Below are 17,212 nucleotides of genomic sequence, written 5' to 3'. Positions count from 1 at the left end.
GAGCCGAGCCAATCTGAAGCCAGAAAAGCCAGGAGCTTCTTCCATGTCTCCCGCTTGGGTGCAGGGGCCAAAGAGCTTGGGCCATCCCCCTACTGCTTTTTGACATTAGCAGGGAGTTGGGTTGGAAGTGGAGCAGCCAGGTCTCAAACCAGAACCTTTATGGGATGCTGGTGCTCAGGTCGGGGCCTTAACCCACTGCACCACAGCACCGGCCCCTCAGATTTTTATTTTGAGTGTTGTGATTTCCTTGTCTGATGTTTATATGTTTATATATTCATTTACATGAATAAGTTGTTTTGCATTTCATTGCAGCCAACTTCAGTTCAGCAGATTCCAATTCCTATTTATGCACCACTGCAAGGGCAGCATCAGGCCCAGCTGAGTTTGGGGGCTGGACCTGCTGTTACCCAGGCTCAGGAGTTATTTACTTCTTCACTTCAACCATATAGGTAACTGCTTTAAAAATTATGTTTGTAATACTGAAAACAATGTAATTGTTGATCTTCCTTCCCATAATCCCTATTGCTCCTTCCTTATCCCCAAAACCTAGAATGACTGTTGTGAAATACATTAAATAAATAACCATGTTGATTATATGTCATGAACCTCAGCCTCTAGTAATTTCAACCAGATTTTTTTTTTAAAAAGATAATATTAATCTACTTTTTGTTACTTAAACTAAAATACCTGATAGAAGTTTCTTTGGGAAAGCAAAGATTTTTTTTTTTAGGCTCACAGTTTGGAGATGACAGGATTAGGTGGCCCAGCATTTGATGGAGCCTGGTCATAGCTAGTGTAGAGGCAGGATGACATGATAGGCCAGCCAAACAAACCTCTTGTGACAAACCTCTTGTGAGAACTGCTCTCCAAGGACACACTTCCAGTGACCCAAAGACTTCCTAGTGTGATAATCATAGTAACAAGTATTCTGTACAGCGCAGAAAAAAAGTATCTTCTCTGTAGATTCATTAAGACATGGTCTGAGTTATTTTTGTAATCAGGGAAATAATGAAAAGTGATCTTTATTGAACTTTCCTTAAGGAAGCTGTTCCACCCTTCATATACATTAACTCATTTAATTTAGTCTTCACACAACCACATAAGTATATATGACATCAAAACTCAGAGAAGTTGAATATTTTACCTAAGGTAACAGTATAAATAAATGGCAGAGCTCAAGTGTATCTGATCTCCAGCTTAATAAGGGTGAACAAGTAGAGGAAGAGCCACGTGTTGAAGGCAGTACATCATGACATAGGTATTATTCTTCCTCATGATAATAGCCCTAAATCTTCACGAAGAAAAATAAATTGTGTTCAGTACATTTAGTGTAGGAAGGTTGCAAAGGTATGCATTTGCTTTTGGGAATATGTTATTTTTCATTTTCAGAAGTGGTTCAGATAAAAATTTAAGGTTATTTTATTTATTTGGAAGACAGTGAGAGAGAGCTTCCATCTTCTGGGTCATTTCCCAAATATAGCAATGACCAGGCCAAAGACAGAAGACAGGAATTCCATCTGGGTCTCCCACTTCAGGATAATCTTCAACATTGTGTTAAAAATAAAATATTAATTTCTAATCTTGGAAAAACAAAGATTTATTCTCAGAAGCCAGTATCCTTTTAATTACTATGTCTGCTTGAAAGAAACACTGTTGAAAAGTTTGCATCCACTTTCCAGCTCTGTGAAAAGAGTGCAGTGCTGAATTAGTATTTTCTTTCATGGGCATGGGAGATGGAATAGCAGCAGTGCACTGATATTCTACATTTGTCATCCCCTTTTATGAAAGATACATTTTTTAAGATCAGACCTGTTCAATAGAAGTATATGTAAGACATATGTTTTGTGCCTAGTGGCTACAGTACAGAGGTACTTCACGAAAAATGAAACAAAAATTGTTAACAGTGCAAAAAAAATTTTGCAGTCATGTCTTCAAAAAGTTCATGGAAAATGTATTATGAAAAAAATATGCACGGATTTCTTCTTCCTTTTCTCTTTTTTTAACCAGTGACAGAGATCTATCTGCTGGTTCATTCCCCAAATGGTCACAGCAACCAGGGCTGGGCCAGACTGAAACAGGAGCTTCTTCCACGTCTCCCATATGGGTGCAAGGACCCAAGCACTTGGGCCATCTTCCTCTGCTTTCTCAGGCACATTAGCAGAGACCTGGATCAGAAGTGGAGCAGCTGGGACTAAAATTGGTGCCCATGTAGGATGTTAGCATCGCAAAGGCTGAGGCTCTACTCATTATGCCACAATACCAACCCCTTTCCACAAACTTAAGAAGTAACTTCATATGGGAAGGAATGGATAAAAATTTTTAAGGGGCCCCTGCTCTCCCCACGTGGGAGAGCCTGAAGAAGCTCCTGGCTTCTGGCTTCAGAATGGCCTAAATCCAGCCATTGGGGCCATTTAGGGAGTGAAACAGAGGATCACAGATTGATCTCTATGTAAACTCTATTTTCAATTAATGAATTAATAAAAAATTTTGAAAGCACTTCTATCTTTGTAACTTAGCACAGTGTCTGTTAATGGAGAATCTTCTATATTGATTTCTATAAAGGCCTTGTAGTTTATAGCAGTATGCGCCAGTGTTTCCCATTCTACATTTGAAACAAATTATGAGTAGATACCATGAAGAGTCCTGGGGATCCTAGACCACTTCTCAGGTTTAATGACTTGTTCCCGCCACCAGGCCAGTTTTAACAAGGCATCATATTTTTATTCATAAAATTATCTTTAATCCAGTATTGTGATTCTTTATTTTTCTTTACTTATAAAACAGAAAAGCTGAAATGTCTCATTCACTGGTTCACTTCCAAATGGTCACAATGTTCCAAACTGGGCCAAGCTAAAACCAGGAGCTGGAAATTCGATCCGAGTCTCCCATATGCAGAGATCTAGGTACTCCAGCCATAACCTGCTGCCTCCCAAGGTGCATGTTAGCAGGAAGCTGGAATCATGAACAGAGTTGGGACTTGAACCCAGGCACTCTGGTATGGGATATAAGCTTCCCAAGCATCATCTCTCTCTCTCTCTCTCTTTTTTTTTTTTTTTTTTTTCTTTTAAGATTTATTTATTTATTTGAAAGAATTATAGAGAGGCAGAGAGAGAGGTCTTCCATCCACTGGTTCATTCCCCCAAATGGCCAAAACGGTCAGAGCTGAGCCAGTTTGAAGCCAGGAGCTTCTTCCAGATCTACCACCTGGGTGCAGGGGCCCAAGGACTTGGGCCGTCTTCTGCTGCTTTCCCAGGCCACAGCAGAGAGCTGGATCGGAAGTGGAGCATCCTGTCAAACCAGTGCCCTATGGGATGCTGGCACTGCAGGTGGCAGCTTTACCCACTACACCACAATGCCACCTACCCCTTCCCCCACCCCCAGCATCATCTTAAGCACTGTGCCAATCACCTATCCCTAGTCACTTATCCCTTATCTTAGCAACTTGGAACGTACAGACCAGAGGCTTCCATCCCAAGACTGATGAGACAGCATGGTACTAGATTCCAGCATTGTATTTTCAAAACAAACAAACAACCTTTTATGGCTAATGTTTTTTTTGTTTGTTTGTTTTTTGGTTTTTTTGACAGGCAGAGTTAGGGAGACAGAGAGAAAGGTCTTCCTTTTCCATTGGTTCACCCTCACCCCCAAATGGCTGCCATGGCCGGCGCACTGCACTAATCCGAAGCCAGGAGCCAGGTGCTTCCTCCTGGTCTCCCATGCCGGTGCAGGGACCAAGGACCTGGGCCATCCTCCACTGCCTTTCCAGGCGACAGCAGAGAGCTGGACTGGAAGAGGAGCAACTGGGACAGAATCCAGCACCCCAACCAGGACTAGAACCCGGGGTGCCGGCACTGCAGGCAGAGGATTAGCCAAGTGAGCTACGGCGCAGGCCCTTTTATGGCTAATCGGATGTGAAATAATACTCTGCTTTATTCCAGAGGTCTTGAGGCCATTTAAATGAAACACATATTTGCAGAGGGAAAAAAACATAACCACTTTGTCAGGGAGCAAGGCTTTTCCCAGAATTTTTACATGTGGAACTTTGTCTTACACAGGGCTCTAAATCTTGAAGCAGTTGCAGTGTACAGACTATATTTTCTGTCTTTATTTCTGTGCTGACCAGACTCCTTTGTCATTTAGGATGCTTTTTCTGAGGATTATCAGTTCCAGATAAAATGAACTTCTCATGCGATCTGTCTCCCTTTAATATTTCTGTAGATCTCAGCCAGCCTTCATGCAGAGCAGTCTGTCCCAGCCGTCCGTGGTCCTTTCCGGTACTGCTATCCACAACTTCCCAGCTGTCCAACACCAGGAGCTTGCCAAAGCACAATCAAGTCTTGCTTTTCAACAGACTTCAAATACTCAGCCTATTCCTATATTGTATGAACATCAGCTGGGGCAGGCTTCAGGACTGGGCAGTTCCCAACTGATTGATACACATCTTCTCCAGGTAAGCCAAGGGCATGATCATTGTATGCCTATGCAGCAGATAATTTTGGCATTTTTTAAAGAAAAGATGATAAAAGACACAGTGAAAAGCAGAGATCTTTGTTTTTATCTGTACTAAAATTGGCTAAAGGTTAACTTTAAAATAATAGCTTCCCTGAGTTGGAAATTTTTTCAGTCTTTTACTATTTTTGTTTTTTTGTTTTGTTTTGTTTTTGTTTCAAATTTTTTTCTAGGCTAGAGCAAATCTTACCCAGGCCTCAAATCTTTATTCTGGACAAGTACAACAGCCTGGTCAAACAAATTTTTATAACACTGCCCAGTCACCGAATGCTCTCCAGCAGGTAAACTATGGCATGGTAAATTTCCTCAATTTTCTTTATTATTATTTTTATTGCTTTTGTTGTTATTATTTGAGAATTTAAATAGAACCAAGATAGGAAGATGGAGGCGTGGTTTTCAAACTGTTTGCTGAGGATCCTGGGAATTCCATTGGGTCCACTGGGGATAGAAGAAGTTGCTTTAGTCCTATAGCACAAATCCTTTTACTGCCCAACCACACCCACACTTAATTTCATTTTGTTTTGTTTTTACATCCTCTCCTTTTTTAAAAACTAGATTTCTGTGTAATAGTTTAACAATGGATTTCTTGAACCTAAAAGTTTGAAAACCATTGTCCTAAATGCATACATTGTAGTTATATCACTGTGATAGGCAGTTTTTCTATTAGTGTTAGTGGTGAATGAAGATTCTCAAAACCATCAGACAAGTTTTACACATAGGATTATGTGCAGAGTATGACAGCATAAATGATGAACACCTTTAAGTGTGCTGGTATAATACTTTCCAATGAAAAATGCAGTTTAAAAAGCATATTCTCCAGCAATATCATTAATCAACTTTTTAAAAGTTGGTGGAGAGTTAGAGAAAAGCAAACCGTTACCCATTTTCTCGAGAGTAATTTTTCTTGCAATTTTACTACTTGTTGACATTCAGGTTGACTACGCCGCCTTTATATAAACTGAAAGCTTTTCTTGTCAAAACTCATTTTGAAAAGACCTGATCGACATACCTATTTTGTACCTATTTAGAAACTTGTACCTACTTAAATCATGTCCCCAAGTATCTTGTGTTTATTTGAGAATACTCTTGATAAACTCAAAGATAATCATAATTATCTCTGTTGTATAGTTTCTTCATTGTGTTAGCTAAACTTCAGGCATGCACCACATAATGTTTCCCTCAGTAACAGACTGTTTATACTCCAGTGGTGCCGTGAAATTATATGGTATAATAACATTTTCACTGTCTTAGTTTGTCTAAGTTCTGTGATGATACAACAGTAAGGACTCAAAAATGTTTGCACAACCTAATGACATGTGTCCCTTTTGTTGTACTTTTAATAAGAGAATCGAGATAGTCACTAAGCCAAAGATTTGTATATGAAGTATATTAGTAGATTTGTATATTCTGTTTAAGTTTGCCTAAAAAAATACTTGAAGAGTTGTATATTGTTAACAGGTATAGTTACACAACAGATATAAGCAAATGCTAGTTTCTGTTTGCTTGTTTTCTAGGTTACAGTACCTTTACCAGCATCCCAGCTTTCCTTGCCTAATTTTGGATCTACAGGACAGCCTCTAATTGCTTTGCCTCAGACTCTGCAGCCCCCATTACAGCACACCACCCCACAGGCCCAGGCTCAGAGCCTGAGCCGTCCTGCGCAAGTAAGCCAACCTTTCAGAGGGTTAATCCCTGCCGGAACACAGCATAGCATGATCGCAACCACAGGAAAAGTGAGTGAAGAGAAACTTGGATCGCTTCTTTCAGACTACAAGACTGTGTGTTCAGATTTTTGCATTGTGTAATTTCTGAAACTGTTTTGTACCACTCCAAACTTTAATCAATACACTTATTTTTTGTTTTTAAGTCAAAGAATTCACAAATTTTGTAGACAAATTGGATTTACAAAGTCACAAACGTGATTATCCAGGCTTACCTATAGGATACTTGGTTTTTGTTTGCCCTTTCCTAGATTAAGTCTTCATATATAGGACATTAGGACAATAAACACAACACTGAGCTTATGGAATTGAAGAGATGTTAAGTTTATTTTATGCTTTTTTTCAGATGTCTGAAATGGAATTGAAGGCCTTTGGAAGTGGCATTGATATTAAACCAGGCACACCTCCAATCGGTGGTAGAAGCACAACGCCAACATCTAGTCCTTTCCGGTAAAATGGACATTTAAATATGCTTATGAAATTTCAAAATAATTGACCATTTGTGTGCCAAATAATTTGTTGTCATCTCTGTGCTAAGCAGCAAAGAGTTAATAAGACATTCATTGTGATAGTTTTATTTGAATTGTTTTTAAATTCCTAAGACTTCATCTGTTAACACCAGATAAAGAAACTTCTTTTAATACAAGAGCAAGTCTACAAGTCTAGCTAGTATTCTTTTTCTTTTCTGCCCCTCCAGTGTGTCTCCTACCACAGTGTTTAGTAACCTTGTTAAAATTTTATTAGCCAATAAACATGGTGAAAATACCAAGACCAATGTCTATAAAAATCTCTAACAGTATTATTTTCTTAGTGATACAGTACTGACTGTATGGCTTCTTTCCAAGGGCTACTTCCACAAGTCCGAACAGCCAGTCCAGCAAAATGAACAGCATTGTCTATCAGAAGCAGTTCCAGTCAGCCCCTACCACTGTGAGAATGACACAACCATTTCCTACACAGTTTGCACCCCAGGTGGGCAGATATAAGTGAGAATGAATACCACTTACTTGTAAATGTTACTAATCTGGCTAAATCTCTGATTTTATGGTTTTGCCATTTGTTAACCCACTAGGAAGTATAGTTTAATGAAAAGATTTCTGATTTTGACAGTAAATTTATGATATTGAAATACGTTCTTTGCAATTTATAGCTAGAAAAGGTAGTAATAATTCAATTCTAAAGCAGACAATAGATATAATCAAGATTCCCCACACAGCTCTGATAATTTGAGTCCTGTTCCTTTTATCCTCGAAGAAGTTGACTTTTCAGCGAAGGGTCCCAGTGCTTGAATTTTTCTAGGTTTACAGTTGGGGGGGCTTTTTGTTTTTAAAGATACCTATGTACAATTGAAGTCAAGTTTCCATAAAGGTGTTTTGATATATGTGTAAAAAATGTGTTGGTTTTTCTCCCTTTTATTGATCTTATTGAAGAATTAAAATTGAAAAGAAATCTCACAAAGTAGAATTGCTTTCTGAAAAGACACATCTGTTGAGTATTCATTTTAATTTGCAGATTGTGTTTGGCCTACGTGCCTTTTCTGTACTCGTGTCTTTTTTAAAGATAGCCCATTTAGTAGCCTTTCCAGTCCCCCTTCAGAATTTGCAGCTGAGATGCTAAAACCAACTGAAGTGCCATAGCATGCTTTGCCTTCTTTTGCTGATAAACTCTCCAAGCATGCCTCTTTGTTATGGGTCCCTGTTAAAGCCATGGCACAGTCCGGAAACTTCCTTTCACTGGCAGGATGGGCACAGATTTACTCTGGGATAAGCCAACCTGATCTAGTTGGCAATATTTTTTTTTTTAACAGTTCAATGTTGTATGTTTTGTTTTTTTCACTCAGATACTCTCTCAGCCTAACCTGGTCCCTCCATTGGTAAGAGCCCCACATACTAACACCTTCCCAGCGCCTGTTCAGAGGCCACCAATGGCACTGGCCAGTCAGATGCCTCCTCCGCTGACCACAGGCCTCATGAGCCATGCTCGTTTGCCACATGTAGCCAGGGGCCCTTGTGGATCACTATCTGGAGTCAGAGGTAATCAGGCCCAGGCTGCGCTGAAGGCTGAACAAGACATGAAGGTTAGTACAGTGTTAAACAGCCAACAGAGCAAGAGTCTGTCTCTGAACCATGTCTTAAAATGCCTCTGGACCCATAACCATATATCCAGGCATTCATTTTCTTGGAAGACTTAACCAAGTTAACTACTTTTATTCATTCCCTTTTTTATTTCAGTTTTGTTTTGTTTTGTTTTTTTAATCCCTTTCTTCCCCCAACCTTTTTCCCCCTTCCTTTTTTCTTTTCTTTTTTTTTCTTTTTTTTTTTTTTTGCAAGTATAGTGAGAAAATAAATAAACATTTTAAACTTTGTGGCCAAGTTAATTGCTTATAAAATATGTACTTTAGGAAGATCTGAGTTTAGAGGTATATTTTTTGGAATAGTAAAAAAAGTCATTTGAGTTGTTATAGGCTTCCCAGTTTTCGTTCAGTTTTTTCTTTGTTTTTCTTCCCTCCCCTTCTCTCCCACCTCCCACCCTCACCTGTCATAATATATAAATCATGGTTACGTGAAAACCATGGGTTTTCTGGAATGGGTTAGACATGTTATCTGTCTTGATTTTTCTTCCCTCGTGACTTGTATAAATACAGTTTTTTGTCAAACTGATTCTGTACCCATTTTTTTTGTCTACCACTTGAAGTGGCCATATTTCCCAGTGGATTGTGTAGTTGTAGATGAAGAACTCAGAAAAGCACTTTGGGATCCTTCAGGTTGATAGGCACTGATAAACATGAGATTTGCTAGTGGAGAAGAGTGCCTTTAGGAGTCTGTGTGGGGACAGTTTTCATAGCATAAACCTTACCTGTCTGCCTGTACAGCCAGTTGAATACGCTTATTTCTGTATTAACTATAGACTTGCCTCTTTTGTCACTACTAGATCAGATCCGATAAAGAAAAGCTTACTGCTTTCAAACAGGAAGATACACAGTAATGCTTTACCCTGAATTAGAATCATGTTTGTGATATTCCTACAGAGAAATCAGCAGTTGACTGACTAAAGTTTCTTTTTGGGTTGGCATCCCTTGTATTTCTGATGCTGAGTAATCAAATTTAAATACTACCCTGCATAGTATTAGCTACTTTGATTAAGGCTATGTGCCTAGGATTTCCATCTGTTCACTATTAGTAAAAATTTTAGTATGTGTGAAAGTCAGCACTGGCCTTCATTTCCAGTTCTGCTCCTGACTCTTTGGAACTTGATTTCCAAACATTCTCATGTTGGAAATGACATTAGAGCGTAATAAATGGGGTGGGTTAGGTTGCAGATTTCTTAGAAACTGCATCATATCTTTGGATAGTACAGGTTACCAGTAGAACATGAAGGATTTTTGTTTTTGTTTTTTGTTACATGCAAAAGTGTAGATACTTAAGTTTTAATTGTATATATTATGGTGGTAAAATTTACAGATTGACGTAAGTATATTCTTTGGGGCACATAGTCAATAAAACTTAAGAAATTATTTTACCAGCTCAGAATGTGGTAGGAGCTATCAGAACTTAGTGATCAAGTGAAGTTGTAGTTACTAATTTCTGATGCTCTTCCCCTGCAGAAGAGAGCTGTGGGAAGAGGACTCAGCCACAAGACATTTGGTCCTAGGTGTTGGTAATGCCACAATATAAGTGCTTCCTTTTCATTTTATTGTAGACCACATATTGATAACTAGAAGTTTTTTTTTAAGTGTTACCTGTATGTTTTCAGATTGCAAGCAGCCTCCCTAAATAAAATTTGAGAGCAATAAGCTTGTTCCAGAAGTTACAAACCAGCAGCAATTTATATTTTATTATTTTTTAAGAGGGCAGACTTTGAATAGGTGGTGGGAGGTGGTCCTGTTGTTTCAAATATTAAAAACAATCACTTGGGATGTTTTCAAAGATAGGAAGAAATTATGCATTATAAGCTCAAAGATCAATGAGGTACTTTTGGCTTGGGCCAAAACAACATGGGGAAGACTGATTTGTGATTGGTAAACTGAGATTGATTTGACAGGCTTTGGTAATGCTGCAGTATTTTCAATTACTCTTTCTCATTTTTTAAGGCAAAGCAAAGAGCAGAGGTTCTTCAATCCACGCAACGGTTCTTCTCTGAACAGCAACAGAACAAACAGATAGGAGGCAAAGCCCAGAAAGTGGACAGTGATTCAAGTAAACCTCCTGAAACACTGGCTGACCCTCCTGGTGTCTGTCAGGAAAAAGTAGAAGAGAAACCACCCCCTGCACCTACCATAGCCACCAAACCTGTTAGAACTGGACCAATCAAACCTCAGGCCATCAAAACAGAAGAAACAAAATCTTAAAGGCTGTGCTATATTGCAGGGGTTGGGAAGGGTTGGGGGGGCAACAGGGAGAATGAAGTGAGATAATGCCAGCAGCCAACGGGGTAAAACGGTCTGTGACATTATCCTGTCCAGAGTTTAGAGATACACAAGGAACACAGGAGCAATTTACACTGACACACAGCTGCTGCACCTGTAGAAATGAGGCTTTGCAAGCTTGTACCTTCTCTATAACGTGTGCTCAGTTGATGGCCATGTGTCTTCAGTCGAATTTCTATACAACTATTTGCACAAGGTTCTCAAGTGCATACAGTCTAGACCTAAAAATCCTTAGTGGTCATGTGAAACAGCAGAACCAAGAGGAAAGTCATACTGCAGAGGAATGGCTCTGCCTGAGCAATGTGGTGGTCTCAGCTAAAACGTCAGATGTGGTTTCTTTGTCCCCTTATATTTTTTGGATGTGGTTATGCCATTGATAGGCTTGCAGGTGAAGAACTGAAGATGACTGGTGCTGGATAGAGGAGCCTTATTTTTTTATTATGGCAGCTTTGCTATTTTTGTAACATGGTGATTGAGTTGAACACAATCAAAGTACAGTGGTAACTGATCTCCCCTTCTTCCTGAATGAGTGAGCAGATGATTTAATATTGATGTCAGCATCCTTGACCTGCCAAGCGAGCAGTGTTTGGTTACTGCCTCTGTTTGAAATGATGCTGTGTTTTGGTTGTGGTCCAAAGCTTCAAAGCACTGTTTGGCATCTCCTTTCTTCTATGGAGCTCTCACCATTCAAATGTCACAGATCTGGTAAAATACTAGTTAGGTTGAATCTTGCTTGCCTCCACTCCATCATCTTTGTATGAATCGAATCCCCCCCCCCCCCTTTTTAACGGTTTTTTAGCTGATGTTCGTGAAGAACAGTGAGTACCTAGAACTGTGCCACTAATGAAATCTCATCAAAGAAGGTACATTTCTTTACAGAGCTGTGTCATACCATCCTTTGGGCCCTCTGCTGGGAAAGTAGAATCAAGTCTCAAATAATGCCTTTTAATTGTATCCTCTAGTATTATAGATGTAGGACAGTACTGTATCATACCTCTGTGAATGTAAAATATCTTGTACCTGCTTCATGATACGTAGTAGTGACTGTGCTTTATCAGAGCTGTTTTTAATGATGTTATTCTAGAATGTTTTCTTTCCAGATGATTGAGAAGCTAATTAAAAAAAAATGGTGCCAGGTACCACGACAGTAACAAAACTTTGCTGTTTTCGGGGTTTTGTTTTTTTACCTTTTTTCTTTTTTTTTAATGGAGTGTGCTAGATGTCTCTATAATTTTGTTCAAATGACTGCAGAACCTGGAAAAGCTGTTGCTGCTATTGATACATAACATACTGCTATTACTGGTCTTTTTATATAAATATATATATATACATATATATAATTGAATTTTTGGAAACTTTAGCTGTGCTGTCAACTTTGAGAAAAGTATCCCAGTTTACCGTGTTGAGTTGGCATTGTACAGAAATTAACAGCCATATTGGTCTAGAAACGTTAAACTTAATTTTTTTTTCCATTTGTACAGGGGTAACACACTGTATTAAATATGTAAGGTCTTATCTACGTGGGTTTGATTACAGAACTAATAAAGTATTCTCTAAATAATGAGATCTTGGGAGCTTCTCGTCCATTCTTAAAATCTGAAGCTAGGTCTGTCAGGTGTACCAGAAATATTGGTACTGCATTATGCTATAGGAAAAAATGATCATCCAAGGACATGATTTCTGAACTTCCAAGAATTCTAAAGTTTATTCAATCAAAATAACTATTGTTCTGGAAGATAATAGTCATAGCTATGGTTCTCTGGGTAGCCAAACTGTAAGTGAAAAATTTTTTGTTACAGAATGCACATGTAAAAACAAGTTTCACCATGCCTCTGGGTAGAAATTTGAAGTATCAAAAGTAGATCTCAGCCAGCAAAGCAGCTCACTAGGCTGATCCTCCGCCTGCAGCGCCAGCACCCTTGGTTCTAGTCCCAGTCGGGGCGCCGGATTCTGTCCCAGTTGCTCCTCTTCCAGTCCAGCTCTCTGCTGTGGCCTGGAAAAGCAGAAGATGGCCTAAGTCCTTGGGCCCCTGCACCCACTTGGGAGACCCGGAAGAAGCTCCTGGCTCCTGGCTTCAGATTAGCGCAGCGTGCCAACCACAATGGCCATTGGAGGGTGAACCAATGGAAAAAGGAAGACCTTTCTATCTGTCTCTCTCACTGTCCACTCTGCCTGTCAAAAAAAAGTAGATCTCAGTATTTACTTTTAAATATAATGCATTCTTAGACATGGTCGCCTCCTTATTTGTCATGTGTTCAGTTTGTAAAGTGAAGTACCAAGGTACTGTAGCTGCTTATCCTTAAACCCTATCCCAGGACACATGGCCTCCAGACCCAGTTTTATCCATACTGGTCACTTGGTCACAAATGAGATATGTGTCATTTTGACTCAGGGATACTTTGATTCTTAAACACTTAAAATTCTGTAGTACCAATAAGCCTTGTCTTGTTTCTGTTTAACATTTTCTGGATATGATCTAAATTAAGAGTTGGGAGGTGGAATATGATCTGTGTTTCTCCACAGTTTGATCATGCAAATCTTGTTCCTGGCTTCTGACACATGATGTGATAATCCAAAAGATGGTCAATTGACAAAAAATTAGGTCACATGAACTTTAGAGCATTCTCTGCCCCTTGAACTGATGTGATAAGTAGAGGGCAGGTGACCTTAGTGAATAATAAGTGTGCTTATGTTAGAAGGGGAGTGGGGTTGGTGGATGTGAGAAGAGTTTGAAGAGTCTTTGAATTATTTTCACAATACCGAAGTGTGCTTATTTCTATACAAACACTTGGCTGCAGACAAGAGTAAAGCTAAAAACTTGCCATGGAACTCTAAATCCCATTAAGTTGGCAGGTACTAATGCCATCGTACTTGTTAAAGGTATCATTTTAAGTGCTTAACTGATGATAAAGATAGGAATAAATGTCAAAGGGATCACATAAATTAGACCAAGTGTTTGCTAATAACAATAGATAGTATTAAAAAAGAGAATAATCCCAACGTGGGAAGCAGGCCACCCAGCAGACTCATAGAATGACAAATGCCCCAAACAGCACTCTGGCCTCAGAATCAGTCCTTAAGGCACTCTGATCTAGCTAAAAAGCCTATGAGAGCATTTCAGGCATGGAAAGCCAAAACATTGTGGCAAAAACTGGCCTGCATGAAAGATCTCTGAGTGAGATCCCAGTGGAAAGAAGGGATCATCAAAGGAGGTACCTTTCTCTTCTACTTGGATTATGGCCTTGTCTAAATAATGTTGGAGGCCAGCACCATGGCTCACTTGGCTAATCCTCTGCCTGCGGCACCAGCACCCAGGGTTCTAGTCCTGGTTGGGGTGCCGGATTCTGTCCCAGTTGCTCCTCTTCCAGTCCAGCTCTCTGCTGTGGCCCGGGAAACCTGCAAGGGAGATGAGGAGAAGCTCCTGGCTCCTGGCTTCGGATCAGTGTGGTGTGCCGGCCACAGCGCACCGGCCATAGCAGCCATTTGGGGGGTGAACCAACGGAAAAGGAAGACCTTTCTGTCTCTCACTGTCTACTCTGCCTGTCAAAAATATAATATAAATAAGTAAATAATGTTGGAGTTTGTGGACTCAAGAGGCTTCCATAGCCTTGGCAGCTCATGACAAGAACCTCTGGTGATCACTGACATAAATAAGAGGTCAATTGTTAACAACAGGAGTCACTGGGCACTTGCTTCCCATGTAGGACCTCTGTCCTTGATGAATTATACTGTGAGAAATAATGGTAAAACTTCAAACAGTACTTCATACTTTGTGTGTCTGTGTGGGTGCAAACTGTTGAAATCTTTACTTAGTATAGAGTTGATCTTCCGGTTCACTCCCGAAATGGCTACAACAGTTGGAGCTGGGCTGATCTGAAGCCAGGAGCTTCTTCCGGGTCTCCCACGTGGATGCAGGGGCCCAAGCACTTGGACTCTTCTACTGCTTTCCCAGGCCATTAGCAGAGCTGCATTGGAAGTGAAGCTGTCAGGCCTTGAACCAACCCACATAGGAGATGCTGGCACCACAGGTGGTGGCTTTAACCACTACGCCATAGCAGAGTTTAAATGCTGCCATATTAGTATCTGGTCAAGTCAGCCCCAAAGGGGCCAGTGTTATGTAGCAGGTAAAACCACCGCCTGACACTGGCATTCCACATAGGTGTGGGTTCTAGTCCTAAATGGCCCACTTGTGATCCAGCTCCCTGCTAATGCACCTTGGAAAGCAATGCAAAGATGGCCCCTGCACCTAAGTGAAAGATCCAGAGAAGCTCCTGGCTTTGACTTGGCCTAGCTTTACCCACTACACCATAACACCGGCCCCAGCAGCACTTTTCAAGTCGATAATTTTGTGTGGTCTGCAGATATAAATATCCATATGGCCCTTGACAGAAGAAAAGTACCCACCCCTGCTCTACACTCTTCTTGAACCTCAAACCTACCTGCGATTATAGGCTGTGCTTAGTAATCCCTCTGTTCCCCACTAAACATTGTTATTTGGGAACTTTATCCAGCTCAGATGATGGAACTTCTTTTGCACATAAACCAGTAAGACTCGAATTTTACATGTAGTCTACTTACTAGTGTCAGAAATGGCGAAAAACAGGCCAGATCAGAACTACCTAAAAACCTTTGAAGATTTCATTCATATTAAGAAAGTTGGGCATCACAGATGAAAAGGAAAAGAGCTACACTGGAAGAAGGCTTGGGGTTTTTATGAAATAGAGGCCAGGTTCCAAAGACCCCACCCATTAGATTGTGCTGAAACTTTTCTGTATTCCCAGCACCTGACAGTCTAGTCATACCATAGTCTCGTCCTGTGTAAATGCTTGTTTGGGACTCACTTGGGATTACCGGGCCCCACGTCCCATCCTGTCCCTTTTGAGTCCTGGCTCCTCCACTTACTAAGCTTTCTGCCAATGTACCTGGAAAGCAGATGATGGCCTAAGTACTTGAATGCCTGCCACTCACATGGGGAGACCTGGTGCTCCTCCTGGCTTCAGCTTGACCCATCCCTGGTTGTTGGTGACCATTTGGGGCGTGAATGAGCAGAAGGGAAATTTCTCTCCACATTTCAAATAAGTAAATGTTAAGAAATGTCTATCCAAGGGTTAGACAAAAGATGGCAAGACAATGTAAAGACTCTATTAAGAAGCTATGAAATATGTGGTGATGCCAGTATTAAAAATGACCGGTGACTTGTTGCCTGTTAGAAAAGATGTACATAAACACGTTTAGGCCTAACAGTCTGTTCTCAACCTAAGATACATTCTCATTCTACCTTTTATATCTTTTTTTTTTTTTTTTTTTTTAGAAAGCAGAAGGAAAATTCTCTCTCCCCTACCCCTACTCTCAAATAAATCTTTGAAAAAAAAAAAGAAAATCCCAAGAGTAACATGGATTGCCTTTCAAGATACAAGCAGCATCTTCAGTCAGGAGGAGTGCTGGACTCCAACGAGGAGGACTAAACCATTTCTGTGGGCCCGGAGGGTTCAGGGTTTCCAACTGTTGTCACCCACAACTTTTCATACAAATCTCAGAGTCCCGATGCTACTTACCCTTCACTGGGAGACTGCTTTTCTAACTCAGTCCCTGCTTCGCTTCCCTTGGCTGTGTGCTCTAAGGAGGCCCCTGCCCTCATTCCTTCCCTTCAAGTGCTGATTGATCTTCCCAGTCTTTTTTTTTTTTTTTTTTTTGGCAGGCAGAGTGGACAGTGAGAGAGAGAGACAGAGAGAAAGGTCTTTGCTGTTGGTTCACCCTCCAATGGCCTCCGCGGTTGGCGCGCTGCAGCCGGCGCACCGCGCTGATCCGATGGCAGGAGCCAGGAGCCAGGTGCTTTTCCTGGTCTCCCATGGGGTGCAGGGCCCAAGCACCTGGGCCATCCTCCACTGCACTCCCTGGCCACAGCAGAGGGCTGGCCTGGAAGAGGGGCAACCGGGACAGAATCCGGCGCCCTGACCGGGACTAGAACCCGGTGTGCCGGCGCCGCAAGGCGGAGGATTAGCCTAGTGAGCCGCGGCGCCGGCCTGATCTTCCCAGTCTTTCTCAACTCCATCCATAGCACTCAGCAAGAGGTATTGTCTTTACAATTTGTAGTTCCCTAAACCTCTTGAGAAGCTTGACATATTGCACCTGCCGGTTCATTCTCTTCCAATAGTACCGCTTCCAATTTACCACCAGTGAAGTTTTTTTGTTTTTTATTTGACAGAGTTAGAGAGAAAGAGAGAGCTACGCCAATCCAGAGCCAGGAGCCAGGTGTTTCCTCCTGGTCTCCCATGCAGGTGCAGGAGCCCAAGCACTTGGGCCATCCTCCACTGCACTCCTGGGCCACAGCAGAGAGCTGGACTGGAAGAGGAGCAACCGGGACTAGAACCAGTGCCCAAATGGGATGCTGGCACTGCAGGCAGAGGATTAGCCAAGTGAGCCATGGCGCCGGCCCCAACTAGTGAAATTTTTAACAGTTGTACCTGTAACAAATCTTCCCAGGCAGACAAATCCATTAATTCATAGGCTTTTATTGGGGTTCTGCTCCCGGGCGAGGTTCCACGGTCCCAACAGA

The 17,212-nt window shown here is 41.1% G+C and overlaps 1 protein-coding gene across 31 annotated transcripts in view; it reads left to right on the top strand.

Moving 5' to 3' along the window:
- The window catches only part of PRRC2C (proline rich coiled-coil 2C), a 111,786-nt gene extending 99,564 nt beyond the window's left edge, over positions 1 to 12,222 (top strand). For 12 of the 31 annotated variants that reach the window (XM_051858365.2, XM_070077365.1, XM_070077358.1 and 9 more), the window contains 8 exons: positions 313 to 449; positions 4,219 to 4,450; positions 4,683 to 4,805; positions 6,024 to 6,242; positions 6,577 to 6,680; positions 7,076 to 7,202; positions 8,071 to 8,307; positions 10,321 to 12,222. In XM_051858365.2, coding sequence (XP_051714325.2) covers positions 313 to 449; positions 4,219 to 4,450; positions 4,683 to 4,805; positions 6,024 to 6,242; positions 6,577 to 6,680; positions 7,076 to 7,202; positions 8,071 to 8,307; positions 10,321 to 10,578 — 1,437 coding nt within the window. In that variant the 3' untranslated portion in view covers positions 10,579 to 12,222. Of the gene's footprint in view, positions 1 to 312; positions 450 to 4,218; positions 4,451 to 4,682; positions 4,806 to 6,023; positions 6,243 to 6,576; positions 6,681 to 7,075; positions 7,203 to 8,070; positions 8,308 to 9,834; positions 9,888 to 10,320 lie in introns of all 31 variants that reach the window. The other 19 variants (XM_070077361.1, XM_070077367.1, XM_070077359.1 and 16 more) reach the window with 10 other exon arrangements.
- The last annotated feature ends 4,990 nt before the right edge of the window (positions 12,223 to 17,212 follow it).

The sequence above is a fragment of the Oryctolagus cuniculus genome, chromosome 7 (assembly GCF_964237555.1).
Source record: "Oryctolagus cuniculus chromosome 7, mOryCun1.1, whole genome shotgun sequence".
Taxonomy (NCBI): domain Eukaryota; kingdom Metazoa; phylum Chordata; class Mammalia; order Lagomorpha; family Leporidae; genus Oryctolagus; species Oryctolagus cuniculus.
Note: the sequence above shows the minus strand (reverse complement) of the source record. Positions and strands in the feature narration are given on the sequence as shown.